This window comes from Saccopteryx leptura, chromosome 2, assembly GCF_036850995.1.
Source record: "Saccopteryx leptura isolate mSacLep1 chromosome 2, mSacLep1_pri_phased_curated, whole genome shotgun sequence".
Lineage (NCBI taxonomy): Eukaryota > Metazoa > Chordata > Mammalia > Chiroptera > Emballonuridae > Saccopteryx > Saccopteryx leptura.
In genome coordinates this window covers 293203277-293221332 of record NC_089504.1, presented here as the reverse complement: position 1 = coordinate 293221332, position 18056 = coordinate 293203277, and the positions used below count along the sequence as shown (strand labels likewise).

General features: G+C 35.6%; 1 protein-coding gene across 5 annotated transcripts in view; it reads right to left on the bottom strand.

Moving 5' to 3' along the window:
• The window catches only part of FOXP2 (forkhead box P2), a 661310-nt gene that overhangs the window by 21280 nt on the left and 621974 nt on the right, over positions 1-18056 (bottom strand). For all 5 annotated transcript variants that reach the window (XM_066362522.1, XM_066362526.1, XM_066362523.1 and 2 more), the window contains 2 exons: positions 17770-17839; positions 16848-17011 (listed from right to left, as the gene is read on the bottom strand). In XM_066362522.1, coding sequence (XP_066218619.1) covers positions 16848-17011; positions 17770-17839 — 234 coding nt within the window. The remainder of the gene's footprint in view (positions 1-16847; positions 17012-17769; positions 17840-18056) is intronic.

Below are 18056 nucleotides of genomic sequence, written 5' to 3'. Positions count from 1 at the left end.
AGTCACTGCTCTATAAAGGAGGAGGTGTCACTTCAGGTAAGCTTTGAAATATCTGAGCATGCTCATTATGCAGAGTTGAAGAAAAGGTCGTCTGGAATGGAAATGGGAAATATGGAGACTCTTAGATGTGTTGTGGGAACCCTGAAAGCGTGTAGAGGCCACGGGGAAAGGAAGATCAGTAATAAAGAAATATGTTAGAAAGTAGCGGGACAAGGTCACGGTGAAGGGCCCTTCAATGGCATTTTATAGAGTGTAACATTTATCCTTGGCTGGCTGAAGGACTATTGATGGTTTTGAACACAGCAGTAAAAAGACAGTAGAGTTGTTGGGGGATTGACTGGCAAAGCATAGGTGGATTTTAAGACACTGGAGAAAGGTTACCAGTAAAGAACTTACTAAAATGGTGTCATATGGTAATGACGGGTCAGGACTACAGTGGAAGGATTTGAAACACTGGAGAGAACTGAAGAATTTAGGCTATGAGTTGTAGAGTAAAAGGTTTTGCATCTATTGCTCTTAAATTTATATGTATATAAAATAGTTCCCTTTTTATACTCTTCCAAGGTGATAGAAGGGCCTAAATCTATGTAAAAAATTCTGTAAGTTAAAATGGATGATGATTTTTCTTAAATCATCCAATTTTGATAAATCTTTATATTTGCTGTTTTAATTGCTCAAGGAGGGGGAAAACAGATACCATAAAGTTTGGATATCATTTATGACAACATGGCTGGACCTTGAGAACATTATACTAAATGAAATAAATAAATCAGAAAAAGCTAAGAACTATATATCCCATAGGTGGGATATAAAACTGAAACTCATAGATATAGAAAAAAGTTAAGTGTTTACCAGAGAGAGGGATGAAGGGGGCAGGGAAGTAAAAAAGGACAAATATATATATATATATATATATATTCCACATAGGTGGGATATAAAACTCAGATTCCTGGACATAGATAAAAATGGTTACCTGGGCAGGGGTGGGGGTGGGGTGGGGAGGGCTAAGGGGAGGGGAGCAAAGAAGGAGAAATATATGGTGATAGAAAATGATTTGACTTTGGGTGATGGGCACACAATGCAATCAACAGTTCAACTGGTAAAGAGATGTTCACCTGAAACCTATGTACTCTTATTGACAATGTTACTCCATTGAATTTAATTTCAAAATAGAGAAAAATAAAAAACAAAAAAACAAAGAAAAAGAAAAAGAAAGATGGAAAGATATTGAAAATGAATTTCTCTATAGTCCTTATTGTGATTAAAATGTGTGTAGTAGCAATGGCTGTTCATACTTGAGCTCTGAAAATTTTATTTTTAATTTTAAGTCTAGGTCATTTTAAAGAAAAATATATTTTAAAACTAAATGACATGGGAATCTTATATGTCCAGTAAGTTTGAATAGTAAGAAAGAAAAGAGGCAAGCCATTTTAAAATAGGATATAAATGCCCTTGAGGGTCTTGCTAATAATTCCCAAATCATTTGTGAGTTTTTAAAATGTGTACACCCTATCACAGCCTTGAGATTAATGAACTATAAGATATGGTTCCCAATTTCCTATCCAGTCTCATCCTACAGGTATTCCTCTCTAGACAGACTGCTCATGCCGAGACCAAGAAATTATCTACTCTCTGAATGAGACTCATACTTTATTTCTTAGTCGCCTTTGTTCATATCTTCAAATTCTTTGCATGTATCCTTTTCTCATCTCTGTTTAATCTTAGGTTAAAAAAAATGGAAGATTGCCCTGGCCGGTTGGCTCAGTAGTAGAGCGTCGGCCTGGCGTGCGGGGGACCCAGGTTCGATTCCCGGCCAGGGCACATAGGAGAAGCGCCCATCTGCATCTCCACCCCTCCCCCTTCCTCTCTGTCTCTCTCTTCCCCTCCTGCAGCCAGGGCTCCATTGGAGCAACGATGGCCCGGGCGCTGGGGATGGCTCCTCGGCCACTGCCCCAGGGGCTAGAGTGGCTCTGGTCACAGCAGAGCGACGCCCCGGAGGGGCAGAGCATCGCTCCCTGGTGGGCAGAGCGTTGCCCCTGGTGGGCGTGCCGGGTGGATCCCGGTCAGGCACATGCGGGAGTCTGTCTGACCGTCTCTCCCCGTTTCCAGCTTCAGAAAAAAAAAAAAAAAAAAAGGAAGATTGCTATTATTGCAAGCAAAAACAGTCAAATATCAATAATTTCATAAAGTTCAACATCAAATCTATTTTTTTATAAAGCCCAACTCAAAGTACATCTTCCATAAAATCTTTTCTGACTTCCGTTGTTCATGCATACACTTAAGTCTTGAATTCACAATTTGGTTACAACTCTCTCCATTTCTTCACTTGGTCTCTCTCAGTATTTACATACATAGCCATCCCCCTATTAGAATTTTACCTCTTTGAAGATGCAGATTATCTATAAGTTTCCAGCAAAGTATGTTGGACATAATAGGTACTCAATAAATGTTTATTCAACTTGAATGGAACTCATCTCTACTCTGTTCAACCTGTAAAGCAGGGGTCCCCAAACTACGGCCCGCAGGCCGCATGTGGCCTCCTAAGGCCATTTATCCGGCCCCTGTCGCACTTCCGGAAGGGAAACCTCTTCCATTGGTGGTCAGTGAGAGAAGCATATTTCCCACTGAAATATGGTCAGTTTGTTGATTTAAATTTACTTTCTCTTTATTTTAAATATTGTATTTGTTCCCGTTTTGTTTTTTTACTTTAAAATAAGATATGTGCAGTAAAAAAAAAAAAAAAAAATATGTGCAGTGTGCATAAGGATTTGTTCATAGTTTTTTTTAATAGTCCGGCCCTCCAACGGTCTGAAGGACAGTGAACTGGCCCCCTGTGTAAAAAGTTTGGGGACCCTTGCTGTAAAGCCTCTACTAGAAGAAAACGCAGAGTAGTGGTTGATCTTTAATACTACAGTTTAATCTCCTTGTCCTACAGCTCGTCTCAGCAATGCTATATAGTCAAAATACAGAGGGTAGCTACACTAATAAACTGTTTTACTTCTGGTTGGCTTGCTCAGCAGTAGAGCATCAGCCAGGTGTGTGGAAATCCCGGGTTCGATTCCAGGTCAGGGCACACAGGAGAAGCGCCCATCTGCTTCTCCACCCCTCCCCCTCTCTTTCCTCTCTGTCTCTCTCTTCCCCTCCCGCAGCTAAGGCTCCATTGGAGCAAAAAGTTTGCCCAGGCGCTGAGGATGGCTCCATGGCTTCTGCCTCAGGCGCTAGAGTGGCTTTGGTTGCAACAGAGCGATGCCCCAGATGGACAGAGCATCGCGCCCTGGTGGGCTTGCCGGGTGGATCCCATTCGGGCACATGTGGGAGTTTATCTCTCTGCCTCCTCGCTTCTCACTTTAGAAAAATACAAAAAAAAATAATTATAATAATAAAAGAAACTTTTTCTTGCTTAAAAAAAATGTTCTTCTTAGTTGTGAAATTTACAAGGAACTAAGGCACCCAGGGCAGAAGAAATCTAAATGTTTGCCTATATCCTAAGGCAAACAGTCAAATTATGATAGGTAAGTTTAACTTTTTTAAATTGTGGTCACATAGTATATTCCCTGAGGAATGTAAATTGTCATTTTCTCCTTATTCAACACTGAGTAAAAGGTACTATAACTGTTCCTATTTTTCTTTAGAATATGAATGAACTTCTTTTAATCTGCAATGTTCAAAAATAATTTAGCCCTGGCCGGTTGGCTCAGTGGTAGAGCGTTGGCCTGGCGTGCAGTAGTCCCCGGTTTGATACCCGGCCAGGGCACACAGGAGAAGTGCCCATCTGCTTCTCCACCCCTCCCCCTCTCCTTTCTCTCTATCTCTCTCTTCCCCTCCCGCAGCCAATGCTCCATTGGAGCAAAAGTTGGCCCCAGGCACTGAGGATGGCTCTGTGGCCTCTTCCTCAGGCACTAGAATGGCTCTGGTTGCAACAGAGCAGTGCCCCAGATGGGCAGAGCATCGCCCCCTAGTGGGCGTGCCAGGTGAATCCCGGTCGGGCGCATGCGGGAGTCTGTCTGACTGCCTCCCCGTTTCCAACTTCAGAAAAAAAAATACAAAAAAATAAAAAAATAAATAAGCAAAAAAAAAAAATTAAATCACTAGACAGATTATAAAGTCACAGTGTTTCCTTATTTAGATATTATCAAATATAATGATTAAACTGTTAATATAGTGTCATTATTTATAAGAAACTCAGTAGTACAATGTAAATTTGATTGGGACCTTCAGAAGTACAATATTTATTAATACTATTAAGTTAATGATAAAAATTTTCTCTTAAATGTTATGATAAATATCAACAAGTGCTGGAAGAAAAAGCTTACAATTAATGGTTCATATCTACAATGTGGTCAACTTTAGGCAGGACAAGTCAATTTTATCAAATATTTACAAGTCAAGACTAAATGGAAGACTAGATTGAATTTGTTTTTATGTGGTTACACATTATAGGCGAACCCATATACCTTTCTTCAGATAACCCTCGTTGTTTTAGAAAATGTTAATGCATTTAATATAGTGTTCATTGAAAAAGAGTAATAAACATCCTTTTATAAAGAGACTCTTTTTAAAAATCCTGTAAGAACAATTTTTAATCTTTTTACCATGACCTAACATATTACATTACTGGTTAGATAATACAAAAACCTATTCTCAGAAATAGCATTAGGTCCTAATGTTTCCATTTTACTACGGAAAATAATTTGTATTTGACCCAATATAGCAATCTTTATCCAGTAAAATGAACTTATGTATACAGTACTCTGATAAACTTATTAAATGTACTTTTTATACTTGAAGCCATTTAAACCATGCAGCTGTTTCTCACTCAATACAGATTTGTTCAAGGCCTTGATTTTAAATTTCTTGATCTGCCTGACCTGTGGTGGCCAGTGGATAAAGCGTTGACCAGAAATGCTAAGGTCGCTGGTAGGAAACCCTGGGATTGCCTGGTCAAGGCACATATGGGAGTTGATGCTATATGCTCCTCCCCGCTCCCCCTCTTCTTTTTCTCTCTCTAAAAATAAATAAATAAATTCTAAAAAAACATTTAAAATAAAAAAATTTCTTGATCCTTCTACTAATTTAGTTTATCTTTAATTTACAGGGGATATATTGGTTAACTCTAACAGAAAATGTTTACAATCATACAGTTTTTTTAATCTTTTATTTATTATGTCCTACTTGTTGGTCAATGACATTTAGAAATATCAGAATAGGCTGAATATTACTATAGGCTAACACTGTCCATTGATTTCCATATGTTTTGATTATTTTACAAAATAGCATCAAAAGTTTTGAATTAAAAGGAACTACTCAGATGAGTTTTTCTTTTAACTCTCTACAGTGTCTATTTAGTACTTGACACAGAGCTGCTGAATGAATAATGACAACTACTAGTATGTAAGCATTTAAAAAATCAAAGTGTATGACTAGCATGTTAACTATCAGTTTCATTTGCATTTGCATAAATTTTTATTTAAATAGTTAAAATTTGCTAATGGCAAAACCCTGATGCTTACTACCTAAGTATCTTTGTTTTAAAAATGTAAAATAAATTCCAATATATAAGCACAGACTATTTTATTAAGATGGAATGATTCAAATCGTGAAGCTGAATTTTTTTTTGGTTTTGATTCTTAATTTTGAGTAGCTAACTGCTATGGACTGATATCACATCAAAGAAAAAAATTTAAAGTAAGTTTTTCAAGAAAAAGTTTCATAGGAAAACTGGTAAAATTTAGAAACTATGTGAATAATGGAGATTGTGAAAATTCAATTTTACTCATTTCCTTCTAATATACACACAAATAGTGATATAATTATATTTGGAATTTAATGATAAATTTATAAAAATTGCAAGTTTTGTGATCTCTATTTTGTATAAAGTCAGGTTAAAATGAGAAACAATTCATGCTTAAACATTTGCAATTTTTAGTTATATTATTTTAACATATCAAAAAGTAAGCTAAGATATATAGAGAAAAGTTTACTTTTAAAAGAAAACATTTTGTTAGCACATTTTAAAATGACAGATCTTAGGGTAATGAGTAATTTAACAACTAAGGTTACTTATACAGTCATAAAAATTATATACTTAATTTTACTTGAGATTTTTAATCTTTTGAAATAATAATCCTGATTTCTTCTATTTAAATCTAGGTTTTATGTTTTAAGTTTCAGTATGTATTATAAAAATATTTCTCTTCTTTACACTAGTGAATAAGAAGGCCATATAATTTAAAAAATTAGAAGTGATAAATTAACTCTTATTTTATCAATTAAGAAATTATAAAACAGTTCTTGTATGATCCAATGGTTCTCCAAATTGTTATTGTTTTTAAGACTGTTTCCACTTCTGTAATTAAAAATAACATTTACCACGAAAAGTCTAGAGTTGAACAAATTGATCTTGTGTTGATGCCCAGCAGTTTGTGTAGAGCTGCCATTAGGACAGGGCGCAGAACCAGCATTCCAGTTCAACAAACAAAACTCTTCTTATCTCTTCATGAAATGGAAAACATTTCTCCTCCCAGAAACATGCAACCGTCCAAAAGGGATAGAAACACTGGAGTGAACAAATGATTCCTCAGTTCCATAAATACTTGTAGTTTGCTTTGTTCACTATGTACTAGAAAATGCCTTACTAAATTTCCCATAGTTTTTTCATCCTAGCTAAGGATAAACCGCCAAAAAAATTTAAATTCTTCTTCTTAATGTCAGAATACAACTTAAATCCTAATATGCTTAATAAGTCTCTTTACTCCTTTTTTCTATTATTTTTTAAAATGCAATTATTTAGTATTTAATTACATGGGATATTATTTTCAGATAATTATAATATAAGTTTCTCTTTTAAGATATATTGCAAAGCTTAAGGATATGGTGCACAATTCTATCTTATATTGTAACTGGTCTGACTTTGAACTGGAGTTCCAAACTTTCACTTAAAGACAACAGAAGTTTTAAGAAATATAACCAAAAAGTAAATTAAGTTTAGTAAAGCATAATTTTATTAACTGAATGTGTGGTAGTCAGACAGATATGAAAGAACAAGGCACAGAAGGTCACCAGGGCAGAAAGCCCCCAGCCTAGCATCACCGGGGAAAACAAAGACTTCACCCCAGAGTGACCCTTCCTCACCTAGCATATTGATGGTCATGAGGTTTAAGTTCCCTGACCTTTCATATCGTTGGTCATGTGGCTTGGACTCTCCCCTGACCTTTCTTTACTGGCATGTTGCTGGTCATGCAGTAGACCCCCTGGGAGGAGGAACAAGGAACTTAAGAATGGCCTCCTGTGACTCCCATTCCATGCCTTTGCATGACCACTCCCTTAAGCATTAACCCCAAGAGATGACATCTAGGCCTCAATTGTGTTTCAGCTCCAGGCCCAGAAAAGCAGCAAAAGCAGACAAGCGATGCTATGGCTTACCTCACGACTAGCTGTGATGTCTAGCGACTCCTTGCCCTCGTACTGATCAATCTGTAGAGACCATGACCCTCAAAGGACACACTTGGAAAGCTGATAAATATTCTACTTAGGTTCTCCCCTGGGACCTCCCCTAAAATCCTGACTTTTAAAAGCCCTTAGGACAAAGGACCTAGAGTGCTTCTATGACCATGCCCCTGATTTCCCCTTCCCTTTCCCTCAGGTGCTTTTCCTAGCATCTCTCTTTCTCCTAAATTCCAAGAGCCCCTCTTCTTTCTGTCTCTAACGTTTTCCCTGAGTCCATGCAGCTCAGCTGGCTCACGTTTTCCCCCTCCGTGACTTTCTAAATAAACTTTCTCTTTTAGTTTGAGTCTTGGCTCTGAATTCTTACGTAGCCAGAACTCAAGTATGGAGGTTGCTGAACTGAGGTCCAGTCATGGGTAAAATTCTGGTGCTGTTTTGGCCACCAACAAATGTATGTATCTGTTTTTGTATACATCAAAATTTCTCTCAGATTTTTTTACCCTACCTTCAGCACTTGATACTTATTCAAATTTAGGCAACACTGTTTAAAGAAACTGAATTTTACATTATTTGAAAGCTCACTTCCAAATGATTTCAGATAGTTTTGCCGCAGTGCTGGTTAAGAAACATAACAAAATTCTTTAAGATTTACCATTCTATTTGATTTATAAAAGTGATAGTTGTAATCCAAATGGCTGCAATAAAATAAAAATGCACATGTAATTTCTATAATCATTGTTAAGAACAAATAGACTGTGCCCAATCTCAGAATCAGAAGACTCGTCTGTTGAGAGACAGTTGGTACCGTTCCATTTTGTGTCTCATAAATAGAAACTTTCAATAAACATTTAGCTATGGATCTAAGAGCCTTTATATCCTTTATATTTCTATTCTTTTGGCCAGAGAAATAAAAAAAAAAAAAGCTAGATTACGTCTTAACATAGCCATTAAGTCAGTTTTGCTGATGCTCCAAAAACCCTTTAAACCATTCACCCCAAAATTGTATGTCTGCCTTGTTCTGACAAAGTTTCAGTCAGAAATGACAGGATGTACAAAGTGTATGTCCCATTTCTAGTTCCCTCTTTGATAACTTGGTTTCTGGTTCCTTGAAGATTTTGACTTTGATCTCAAAGTCCTACAACTGGACCCTATGGTGTGGCTACCTCCCCAACACCCTGCCCTGGCTCCCCTCTACCATGTAGATCAACCATTTTTCTGGACTATGGTATATTTATTTCCCTTTGCCGTATTGCTCTGAGGAGATGCTGCCCCTCCTCTGTGGGCTCCTGGCTGAAGCTGTCTCCTGGACATCTCTATAGAGAGGATTCTTCACCAGGAGTACATGTCATTAGTTCTGTTTAATTTCTGAGACAGTTTGTTCTGTTGAAACTGTTCCTTTGCTCAAATTAAACCATAGGACTAACTCAGTGTTCGTTTCATCCTCAACTAAGTTCAGTCATGCTGTGAGTGTTAAGCATAAGAATGGAATAGGGCGTAAAAACAATATTTACCTTTCATTCTAAATCTAGTGTATTATGTTCTTCTCTGACCTGCTAATTAACAAAGGGGACCTTAGATTTAATGTTGTAAATGTAAATGTATTGATAGTAAGATAACATTGTGTGACCAGTGATTACTTTTGTTCCTGCTTTTTAGGTGTCTTGCTGTGTTACTCCATTTTCAGTCCTCAGCTGCTAAGATAATTTTGAGCAAATTAAAGAATGTTGGTTTCCACTAATTATATTAAACTATTTGGTCATCTGTTGTTTATATAAATTATTTTAATTCTGTCCTAATGAGAGAAACTGCTGATGGAATGTAGAAATCCTGAGATAAAGTTTTAAACTGTATTTATTGGAGCCAAAATATTCAAGTATACTATAGTACTTACATGGTTGATCAGTTTTAAATTCTGCCAAAGTGATCAAAATGCAGTAGTCTTAACAATTATTAAAAGTTAATATCTTATGTAACTTATCTTTATATTAAATAACATTCTGAAATGATACTAAAATGTTTTTAGTCATAAAATGCCTATTCTCATCAAATATACATCTAGTTCTAAAGCTTTATGTCAAAAGGTGAAGTTAAAATATTACACAGGCCTGTAAAAACCTTCCATTTTCCCTGGTACTAGAAGTAGAAAAAAAATAATATTGACTAGCAATATTTTTTTAACAATTCACTTGATGGTTTTTTGACCCTTGGAGAGAGAAAATTTCTGAGGCTCAACTAGTGTTAGTGCAAATGAAGATGTACCTTCTAACAAAGTATCTTCATCAGATATAAAACAGAGGCAGTAAGCTACAGGACTGTCAGCTAAAAGTTTTCTGACATACTTTGCCTAAACTGTGGGGATTCATATCACGGATGTCAGATATCATTTATGGAGTTCTATAAAAATCCTTCAAGACCCTATAGGAACACACAAAGTTCCACAATTGGCACGGTGGGGATATTTCACTTTTCAGTTGAAGGCACTGTACCTCTGGGAGGATCTTTTTATTAAGAGGAACTAGAATGAGTTGTAAGCGCCACATATAGGGACTGAAATAATGTAAAAAAGAGCAGCAGCTTACTGCGAGCTACGCTTGTAGCACGGGGGGGAAAAAAGATAAGGTGATAAAGAGCTCGCATAATCATAAGTTCTCTACAATCACTTTGGAAGGAGATCTCAAAGCTAACTAGCAAAGTTAATGAAAATGTTTAGAGATTAAATAAAAATGGAATTAAGTCAGAACAAAAATTATAAAGCTCAGAAATGTTAGAAAAAAAATAAAGGTGAATTAGAAAAATTGTGAGAAGTTCTGAATTTAAAAATCTGTAAAAACATATGTAAAGCAATAAAAATGCTTTTATGTTTAGAACTTCCTAATGCATCTTAATGATCCCAAATATCAGCAAAAATAGCACAGGTTTAATAGGCATTTAAACAATGAGAGAGCATTTCACTTGCTCAAGGTGTCAGTCACTTTGAACTGCTTTCCTCTGAAATACAGAGCCAATTTCAAATGCTTTTTTCCACAGAGAGATCTAAGATCTGTAGGGATTTAATATAAAATATCACCAGCCATAGGTGTAGAGTTTGCAATTCTACATGTGCCTACAAATAGCAATTTAAATTTTAAGGCAGCCAAATAGAATAGAAAAAAGGTAATATTATAGACTTTCATTATGTTTCACGACAATTCACAATCTATATTAAATTTTCAATACTGTTTTACAAAGCGGAGTCTAAAAGTCCCTTTTAGCTGTATTTGGTTGCAAAATATTATTGCGAGAGGCTGAAGTTTATTATTGGAATGATAATAACTGAGGTTCTCAAGGGGCAGAGGACACTGTAAAGATGACTGGGTCATGCAATGCACAGAAGGTTCTTCTGGGCATGTGGAATATGCCTCCAACATGTTAATCAATAAGCTGATTCTCCATCGCAGTCCTGAAATAATACTGCACTACTAATTTCATGTGACACCTCAGCCTTTGATTTCTTTACCTGAAAGTTTTCACTTCTAAGGACACAAAAATTTTACTTTCTAGTCTTATATGAACCATATAAACATTCTGATTCTATGTAGAAGATCACTAACTCTCCAACTTCAAATATTTGCTTTAATAAGAGGGAGAAAATAATAATCACCAGCCACTATATAAAATATTAGCGAGTAGAACTATGAAATAATACAGAAGCTAAGAGGATTCAGGAATGAAACAAGAAATCATCTGAAAACTCAACAGTAGTAGACTCTAATAATCAGAAAGGGGAAAAACATGACAATGGAAGGCTTTGTGTATAAAGCCCTCGATACCAAACCAGCTCAGGAAGAACATTCATTTTGATGTCTATAAAGAAAATTTGAAAATAGAAAAATAGAAATCTGGTTTAAACTTTTACAAGAGAAAAGAAGGAAATCTGAGCCAACTTATTGAGAGTGAGGAAAAACAATTGCTTAATAAAAAGGAAACAACTGAATTGAACTAAATTTGGTGGGTGTATCATTAAATTTCTCCTTTTGCCTCAGGTTTGGAAAGAGACAGGAAATGGATTGATTCTACCAGTATAAGTTCACCTTCCAGGTCTAATACAAATGTTTTCTTCTCTTTTCATTCATTTAAGTCTAACATAATGGAAAATTAGAGTACATTTAAATGATTTCTGCCTGAACACATCATCAATCCTAATTCTTTAAGTAGTTCATTTTTTTTGAAGAGGCAAACATTACTATAAAATAAAAACCTAAAATAATTTTATCCATATTCTACAGAACTCTAAAAAGTCAGTTAATCTTGGTATATTGGCACTGAGGTGTCTAAGGGCAGAGTATTATAAGTTGTAATGACTCTCAGCTCAGACTCTTAATGGAATTATTTGTACAAACCATGATGGTTCTAGAACTCTTTTAACAGCAGTTGAAAATAAAGATTTTAAAAATCTATTTGATTAAAAAGAGTTAAAACAAGTTTTAAAAATAATTTAGAACCTAGATTAATCCATCTGTCTTTAACATGTCCTACCTCTTGCTAAAATCCACTTGAACATTCATTTCATTGCTACCCACTTGATCCCAATATATTTATTTTTCAATTAATCTCCAATAAAATAAATAAAATTTAATGAGGTCTGTTTGGGAGGATAATCATAAATGTGGTGAAAGAGCCTGCTACTTTCTAGTCACATAAATTTGAACAGTTATAAAATACATATTAACTAAATAATTAATATTTTAAATAAAATTTAACAAGTATACTTTATCAAAATTTAGAAAGATCTCTTGTCTCCCTTATAAAGATGAACACTGTATTTACTTTTCTCTTCCTCCTAAAATATCTTGTTCTCCCTTCTCCAGGGTTCTAAGACAATCTTGGATTTTACTCTTGTTGGTATTTCTTTGTGAAGTGAAATCAATTCAGGCTAAACCAGCACCTCCCATTTAATTCTTCGTAATCACTATCAGATGGTATAATGTATTAAGGATTCATATACTATAATCTGGCTAAAATATATATAATCTCTTAATCTTATAATCCCTAAATTATGGATATGTGCAAAACGATCACACACACATACATGAGCACATATGTGCTCATACACACATTCCAGATAATGGTACAAGGATTAAGCCCTTCAAAAGTGGGGTATCGGTCCTGACAGCAAAAGTACTTGGGAAAGCCTACTGGGGAAATAAAAATAGGCTCATAAGAAAAGAGAATTCAAGTGGGGGAAAGAAGATAAGAAGCAGAATAGGAAAGGGCAGGAAGGCAGATAGCTAAAGTCAAACAAATGCCTTTTTTCAGGGCACTGCAAGAGTAGAAGGTGGAGTGAAGGAAAGTGCTAAATATGGAGCATCAAAATGAAGAATATGGGCGATAATTTGGCATCTCTTGTATTCCAACAGGGATTTATAAGAAGCACTAACCCACAGCCATTCCACTCTTCTGAAGCTTCAAGACATCTTCCCACTCTCAGTAATATTTATATACTCCACTATATAGGATTTCACTCTTTGGACTTGAATGAAACGACCCTCCCCCACCACAAAAATGTTTTAGTTTTGTTTTGGCCTGAATCTTAAGAACATTTATGTTCTCAAATTCAGCAAATAACAGCAGAACTCATCACTTTCACTCTGTCTCTCCAGCTGTGCCCATTATTGCACAGAGGTGCACTTTTAAAGCTGCTATGACTTTTCCTCATTTTTCTCTTTGTCCCCGGCATTCAATCGGTCATCTCATTCTGGTATTTCTTTTAACAGTACTTCCTGCATCAATTCCTTGCTCTTCACCCTTAGTCTTGTACTAACTCAGATACCACACACTGCAAGAATTCTTTCTGCTCCCAGTCTCTCTGGCCTCCAGCATCTCCTCCCCCACCCGAGCTCTCAGTCACAGCTCACTCAGTGCACTGTTGGGTCACTCTGCCTATGGCACAGCTCTGAGCTTATGAAACCAGTTCATAGCACTAACAGCCTCCATACTGAGCAAAGTGAAACCCACAGCTAGATAGTTAAGACCTTCCATAGTCTGGCCCCACTTCATATATTCTAAATTCTATTTTACATTGTATACTCTAAATTCCTATCAAAACTATCAGTCAATGTTTTCTAGGCACACATCACGTGTTTATGTTCTGGGTTGATATTATTCTCTCTATTTGGATTGTTCACTGTCTACAATCTCAGATAACATCATTTTATCTCAAAAATCTCTTATCTCGCTGACTTCATCTGATTCCTGCCATACATTCTGGCTTCATATTATTTAACCTTTATGGTCTTACTTCATGAATTATAAGAAGAGCTGGAAGAAAAAGAAAAGAGACTATCAAAGGAACTCACTACACATTTATGAAGTAAAAAAAAATGCATTAAAATGAGGACTATTTTAATATTGTTTATAGCCTCATAAGCAACCAGGTGTTACCAGAGGTGATAGAAACCAGTAAACGTGTACACAGCACTGTGAGGGACACACAAAGCAATTACTATGTTCCAGGCACTCATGTCATTTGCAAGTACCCTATGAGGTAGGTATTACTACTTACCTCATGTTCAGCTGAGAAAACTGAGGAAAAGATGAATCCTCTTCACTTATTAAGTGATAAATCTGGGATTAGAGCCCTTGGTATCTACCACCAGAGCCCATATACTACCTATATGACCAGGCATTTCTGTTTCTGGTTTCTATCTCATCAGCATAACTGCCACTTCCAAACAACAGTAACAACAAATAAGATGACTTATTTCAGAACACAGTGTGCTATTTAAATGGTTCATAAAAATTCTTTCATCTTTGGTTCTTTCAAAGTACTTTGAAGTGCACTCAACTCTATGCAGCTAACCTTTGATTGAAAGAATTAAGTGCCTGACCTGTGGTGGCGCAGTGGGTAAAGCATTTGACTTGAAATGCTGAGGTTGCCAGTTCGAGCGAGCCCTGGGCTTGCCACATCAAGGCACAAATGAAAAGCAACTACTATGAGTTGATGCTTCCCGCTCCTTCCCTCCCTCCTTTCTCTCTCTCTTTGTTAAAATCAATCAATCAATCAATCAATCAATCAAAAAATAGGCAATGTTTTTCTTTGCCCTACAATGTACATAAAGTGCCTAACATTCTTTAAGTGTAAGTTCTAAAAACTGGATGAAAATAAAAATTCAAAATACTGAAATGACACTCTATCAACAATATTTGACATCTCCTATACAAAAAAATTAATGATAACAGCAGAAACAGATTCAAAGAATGAATGTGGACTCAATATTTTGCACAATAATTAAAAATTCCATTATAACTTATACAAATTAGGAAATGACAAGATTTGGTCTTCCTCTAAGTTTTATCTTGTCTAGAATCCATTTCCAACAAGGCGATGGAACTTTTCTTTTATCTCTCTAAGAAAAAATACATATATTTTTACATATACTAATTCATATATGCATAAAATATACAATATATTGATGATGAACATTTAAATTTTATAAAGCCACTGTGGCAGTAAATCAGGCGTTAAATACACAATTTTTATATATTGTTTTAAACAAAATATTTTTTTTTCTCTGAGATTTTCCACAATTATATTATAACTAAATTAATAAAATGAAAAACCTAAAATAGTATTTGGCAAATGAAAAAACACTACACACCTAACAACGCCATTATTTAATCTAATATTATTTCAGGTTCTAAAAACATAATGTCTAAATAAACTATTTTATTGAATCATTAATTTTTATTTTAATACCAACGCATTAAGAAATACTTCTCTAGATATCCTCTGTAAATGGTAACAGCTACATACTGCACATTAGCAACAGGGAGTTGCATCAACAGCTTAAACACTTTTATTATGAGTGTCTTCTCTAAAATAGGTCCTTTCATTCCCTTTTTTTAAGGAGGAAAATAGGCTCTAACTCTTATTTGCTCTTTAAAGTTTTACTGTTTTAGCATTTTGTACAGGGAGTGGGCATTAGCATATCAGGAGAACGGCTGAAAGTGAAAAGCCTCCAGCTACCCTGCCTGGCGGACAGGATGCAGCAGGAATACCAAACTTCTGCCTGCTGCCCCTCGTCTGAGAGCCATGCCGCTCTCGAGAGCCTATATTCCTGTTCTCTCCACTTTGGGTTTTATTACTTCTTTTGTATTATTTAATACATCTAAAGACACTTCCAAAAGACAAGTTTCTCCATTCTGAAAACGTCATGTTTTGGAACCCAATGAAACACATATGCTCACAGTGTGTTTTTCAAAAAGGTTATTCTAAGAGCGCTATAAAGCAATTAGGTACAAGATCTTAAAGACATTGACATGTCAAGTCGAATAAGATGTTTAAAAAGTCAACAAAAATAATTTCTGTGAAAGGTCAAATAAAAGGAGGCACATATAAAGACCACATTTCCCTTCAGGTCTTTAACTACATATTTAATTCAAAAATAGTGGAAGAAAATATAAAAATGAGAGAAAGTCATATGCTCACCTCAATAACTTGAAATTGGCAGTACATGACATTTAACTTTGGGAAGTACACATAGACATGTTATAATTCAATGTAACAACTGAATGATATATACACTTCATTATTCAGATTCTAATCCCCCCCCCCCCTAAATTCTAGGTTCTCCCAGGGTCAGTATATTTTAGTAAACAAGAAACGGATATACTTGGCCTACTGAGTCAGGCGAGGCAGTTTTTAAAGTGGTGTACACATTTCTGAAATTCACAATACATCAATTTTTAATACATCTACTCTCTCAGCTCCATTAAAAAGATGGTAGGGGAAAGATTTTAGAGTAATTAATGATATAGTTAGCTGCTAAATATTAATAGGAATCGTAGTCTTGCATAAAATATAACATATAAACCTTGCCAATACAGACACACCAGTAATTAAAGTTGAATATGTAATTACACTGTTTTATAACACAGGCAAAAAGTTACACTTTATTGGTTTCTATGTAAACTGTGGATAACAGTTAAACTTTGCATTTTATGGTTTATAAAAATGGGCAATATCTTGACTACAGTTCATAAACGGTTTAGAGACCTGTAATAGTAGTAAAAATTATGCCAACTTACTCCATCATAAATATTCTGACTGCACCACGCAAACCAAACCATGATAGTGACTCGGAAGATAGAATCATCTCAGACTCTGTGTTAGCAGTATTAAGAACTTGTGGAGGACAGTTCCTGCAATAATTTTAGGACATTAGAGAGAGAGATTCTAAAAGATGTGTTAACATTGATTTTCATACTTTTTCATATCATGAACATGGTAAAATTTAACTCTACTTAAACTTGTAATTTTTTTTTTTTTTACTTATACGTCATTCAAAAGTTCAGAAGTGTACTAAATTTTAGAAGCATGTGAATTAAAGGCCCTTCCTTTTATGGAGTCTGTTAACCACACTTACATGTGTGGCTGAGGCGAGCAGCCCGGACTGCTGTTCCCATTGCTGTCGATGTGGTCCAGGGAGCCATTGAGATCTTCGTGCACTGCCTGCAGCAGGCCACTGGACGCATTGTTGATCAGCCCGGGGGTGCTGAGTAGTGGTAAACTGCTCTCTGCCAACGCAGCCTAGGGCAGGAAGAGGGTGTCAGACAACTTCTGAAATGCCCTTTAAAATAAGTTTTAAAAATACATTTTTTTTAATGGGTTCGAATCATGGTGTAGCTATTTTAGAAGCATTTAAATAAAACCTACAGGAAGAACAAAGATTTCTAATTGGCAGCTTGTGGCAGAGAGACCAAGGAAATTAAGTGTAGTGTGAAAATACAAAGGAATAGTTCTCCCAGAAAACTTTTTGGCTCATGTTTCTGCCTCCCTCATAATGAAACACTGTAGCCTCACGTGTAGTGAGAAACTCTGAGATAATATAAGCAGCTGCTCTGCTTTTTAAAAATGACCAGAACTTAACTCAAAATAAAGAAGTCCTGACATTTGCCTCCTCTGCATAAAAATTATATATTATAATTAAACTTTAAAGTTTTTGCCATAAGCACCATGTTCCCCAACACTATGATGTGAAATCATTTATGACAGCCTGAATAAATATTAATGCATAGCACATGCATTTGCAACAGCCTCTATCACTCGAGCATTTGCAGGAGAGCCGAGTGTTCCAGATTGTGCCACAGGGTGTCCTTCTTGCTTCTTCACATCAAAAGCATCTTGAATTAGAATCAGTTCTTCTCCAGTACTAGGTGCTACAGTTCACTTAGGTGGTAAACCAACTATTCAGAACAATCACAATCCCACCTAAATACAAAGCCATGACCAAAAAAGGCAAAACATTAAAAAATACCAGGATAAGAAAGCACATTTAATGATATTACCTGCAAACTGGCATTAAGAGCTGCTCCATAGCCTAAACTGGTAGGTATATTTTTTACTAAGGTTGGGCTTCTGGAAGAAAAAAATACAAAGATAATTTATAAGTCAAAATAGAAAATATTTAGATAATAATAATCTTAGCTGAAAAAGTATGGTCTGTCTTGTTTTCTTATAATCCTAGTACAGACAGGATAAATCTAAAACCACAGAAATAAGGTGATATAGTTCAAATATATAATTCTTTCTATGTTATATATTGGCTTGGTCATATATATTGGATATAAAGAAT